Source organism: Corvus brachyrhynchos, unplaced genomic scaffold (genome assembly GCF_000691975.1).
Source record: "Corvus brachyrhynchos isolate BGI_N302 unplaced genomic scaffold, ASM69197v1 scaffold99, whole genome shotgun sequence".
NCBI lineage: Eukaryota > Metazoa > Chordata > Aves > Passeriformes > Corvidae > Corvus > Corvus brachyrhynchos.
Genome location: NW_008239778.1, coordinates 965,623 through 969,241, shown reverse-complemented (window position 1 = coordinate 969,241; position 3,619 = coordinate 965,623). Strand labels below are relative to the sequence as shown.

The window sequence follows — 3,619 nt, the reverse complement described above, 5'->3', positions numbered from 1 at the left end:
AATGCCCTTCTCTCTCCCAGACCCTTCCCTTCAGCAGCCAGGAAGCTGCCAAAGCTTGATTTGATTACGGCCTAATTAGCGGTGCCACTCTGGTCACACGCACAGGACCCGTGAGAGGAGAGGACAGAGGATGGGCCATATGGCAGTGCCTTAACCCTATTAAACACACACCCACAGAGGAGGAAATGCCACTTTACCTCTAAGGAGTACAGGTATCCAGGGTTCTCGTGCATCAGGTAGGGCCACCAGAGGTTTGGGTTGAGGACTTTGAGCTCTCCCACTGGGCCATCACCTGTAGCAACCACTTTCCCCTCTTGGTCACGCAAACTCAGCAACAAGGAATTGGCTGTGCTGCCAACCACTGACACCTGATACTGCACCATGGCTGGCTCAGAGGAAACCAAAGACAATCAGGCTCAAGAAAAAGCCACTAGAAAACAAACTCAATCAAACTTGTGCAGGATTTTTCCCCCCTTGTCACCTCCATCTGGAGTCTGAGGGAGCTGCTGTAATTGCTCTGGACCTACCAACACTGTCTGATGAAGTGGTTGTCACAGTGATGTCATCTATGTAGGCAGCAGGAGTGGTGTAAAGCACAACTGGGCGGTGGATTCCGGCATAATTAAAGAAATCAAACCTGATGTTCTGCACAAAATAGTTCTTGGGGTACCTGAGTGAGTGAGACAGGAGAAATGGCTGCATTACACTTCATTGCACAGCTGAAGGCAGCATGTGGATGCTGGCAGTGCAAAATAATCATGTAAAATAGTCTTTACAACAGGCTGGATCTGTATCTCAGCTGCTACACTGAAGGGTTCTGCAGCTGACAAACATCTGATGCCCCAAGATTTTGATCCTTCAGGAGAGCTGGTGCTTGCAGCTTCCAGCTGAATCCAAGTTCCTCAAACCTGCCCTTCATTCAACTTGACAGATCATCCAACCTGAGCTCCCTGTGCACAGAACAGATGCAATTCCTCGCCACACCAAAGCTTAAACTCCTCGTTGCTCTTTTCACCATAAAGTCGACCCCATGAAGAGTTTTATGAACCAGCAGCTGAATAAACTCCTCTCCCACCCCTGGGATCAGCCCAGCAGTAAAACACCCAGCAGCTCACCTTGTTTTGTCAGTCATGTACTGGATGGAGCCTGGGGGCAGCGTGTGGGGGGTCAGGGTGTTGTTGAGAGCGACAGTGATGCGGCAGAGGGTTCCTGGGCTGCCCTGCACCACGCTGCTGATGTCAGCCTCAAAGGGCAGGTGCCCCCCTTCGTGCTCCACCACCTGCACCCCATTCACCCACTGCAAGGAAAGACCCCAAAAAATGGTTTATTGGGATTTGTGGCGAGCAGAGCACGGAGAAGGGAAGCCCAGTTACAAGGAACACCCGGGCTCTTGATCCTAGAAGGGTCTTTGAGGGATCTCCCTTTGCTGGGAGCTAGGTCTGGCTCACATAAAGTGTCACAGAGGGACACAGTTTGGGGCAGATCCATTAATCGGGAAATGTTCAGTTACTAATCCCGAAATTGCAGGATCAGAGAAGAGAAATTGGAATTCATTCTTGCTGGGGGAAAACAGGTTAAGAAAACAGCAAAGAGCTGCAAAATCGAGGCAGGGACGCATTTGCTGAACAAACCATAAAACTGACTTTAGTCCACCCTAATTTTGGAAGCACGGGGCCAATCCCCCCCAGGCACCTACCACGATGGAGTAGTAATGGGCACTTCCAAAGCGCAGCACCACCCTGGGGGCGGGATCACCCTGCAGCCAGCGCAGGGGGAGCAGCACCTCCTTCTCGTACCACACCCAGCCGATGTAATTCTCCAGGCTGGGGTCCTGGGTGATGTCGTTGAAGCTGGCAGGCACTGGCATGTCAATCACAGGGCCACTCTGGCAGGAGTTGCATGGAAAAGCAAGGAACAGAGCGTTTAAAAAGAAGATTTTTACTGCTGGAGGTGTCCCCTTCCAGTGACAGCTTTACAATCCCTTTGCCAAGGGGAAATACGTGGGAAAAGCTGTTTAAAAACTGGTGGCATCTCCCAAAGCTCCTATACAAGCCCTAATTAGCACCAGGCACAGGAACCTGCCTGCTCCTACAGGAGGGAGCTGCTCCTTTCTTTTCCTCTCCTGCTGTGCAATGAAATGCTTTCATTAACGGCTCTGGCATCATGGAATCAGAGAAGTGAGGGGAAAAAACCCCAAGCCCAGGTTGTTGTTTCAGCTGGGAATTTTCTCCTGAGCAATGTGGGGTTTGTGGTGCTGTTTGCTAAGAGCTGTAGTAAAAGGGTAGCAACAGTAGTGGATATTTTGGGCAGGAATGGATATTTTAGGATATTTTTCTCCCTGTGGAGACTGTTTAGGATGAGTTCAGCCTTTCTCACCACCTGAAAGCAAGAAATTCCTTGGGATTACAACAGAATCCATTCAGTTGCTTATTCCAATATAAAGATTAGAGGGAGGTAGTGTCACAGGACATTGAATATTGAAGAATCCAGATGCTGTTGCCAAACAGAGCTGCTCATTTTCAGCACTTTCTGCACTCGGGATGTTGCACAAAGGAGTTCTGCAGCTTCTCCTTTCCTGAGGAAGCCTCAGGAAACAGAATGAGGAAGGTCTGGGCACCCAGGGTGGGCATCATGTGCATGGCTGACTCAGCACTGGCACTGCAGAGAGCTCAGTGCCCTCGTCACAAGATCCTAGTGGGGAAATCCTTGGATTGGGAAAAGGATTTTCTAGTATCTGATGCAGGACAACCCTTGCCTAGGCTGGCCAGGAGCTGGGTCCCCTTCAGGGAGATTCTCTGAGGTCTAAAGCAGGTTGAGCACACTCATCTAAGTTTCCCTTTGGTATTTCAGGATTTCTCTCCTCTGGCAAAACTTCCAGCAGCACAGTGACCTTCAGCTCTTCTCTCCTTCCACAGTTCAGCAACAAAATCGGCCAAAAGGCTAAAAATAGAAATAATGAACGACTTATCCATTTTATGCATAAAATTCATAACTCTTTTCTCTCAGGTAATGTAGCTAATTTCCAGGCAGCTCTCAGTCACACCAAAACTTGTCAGCCAGCACTCTGAAACTTTGGAATAAACAGTTCCCAGTGCCTTTTCCAGGCACGTTTTTGCTGATTCTGTGCTGCTGGAAGCTCCCCGCTGTGCAAGGCTCCGGCAGCACCTGGAGGTGAATGGGGTTCACTCAAACGCTGTCTGCCTTTGGAGCAGCACCGGCGGGATCATCAGGGGGATCATCAGGAGCTGCTAATTAGGAACTGCCTCAAGAATAACCTGGGCACAGCCATCACCATGGGGCAAAGAGCAGCAGCCCCGCCAGCCCGGTGGGGAAGGGAGGCAGGGAGAGAGGAAGAAAGGAGCGGTGCCCCCGCAGCGGGCCTTCACTCAAACGCTGTCTGCCTTTGGAGCAGCACCGGCGGGATCATCAGGGGGATCATCAGGAGCTGCTAATTAGGAACTGCCTCAAGAATAACCTGGGCACAGCCATCACCATGGGGCAAAGAGCAGCAGCCCCGCCAGCCCGGTGGGGAAGGGAGGCAGGGAGAGAGGAAGAAAGGAGCGGTGCCCCCGCAGCGGGCCGGAGCCCGGTTCGGAGGGGGAAAAGCGCACCCTGTGCC

At 51.3% G+C, this 3,619-nt stretch overlaps 1 protein-coding gene across 1 annotated transcript in view; it reads right to left on the bottom strand.

Moving 5' to 3' along the window:
• GUSB (glucuronidase beta) overlaps positions 1 to 3,339 on the bottom strand; it is a 9,978-nt gene extending 6,639 nt beyond the window's left edge. Inside the window, exons 1-4 of the mRNA XM_017743007.1 lie at positions 1,697 to 3,339; positions 1,116 to 1,297; positions 528 to 670; positions 198 to 385 (exon numbers count right to left, since the gene is read on the bottom strand). Of these exons, the coding sequence (XP_017598496.1) occupies positions 198 to 385; positions 528 to 670; positions 1,116 to 1,297; positions 1,697 to 1,867 (684 nt within the window). The 5' untranslated portion in view covers positions 1,868 to 3,339. The remainder of the gene's footprint in view (positions 1 to 197; positions 386 to 527; positions 671 to 1,115; positions 1,298 to 1,696) is intronic.
• Positions 3,340 to 3,619: the final 280 nt, after the last annotated feature.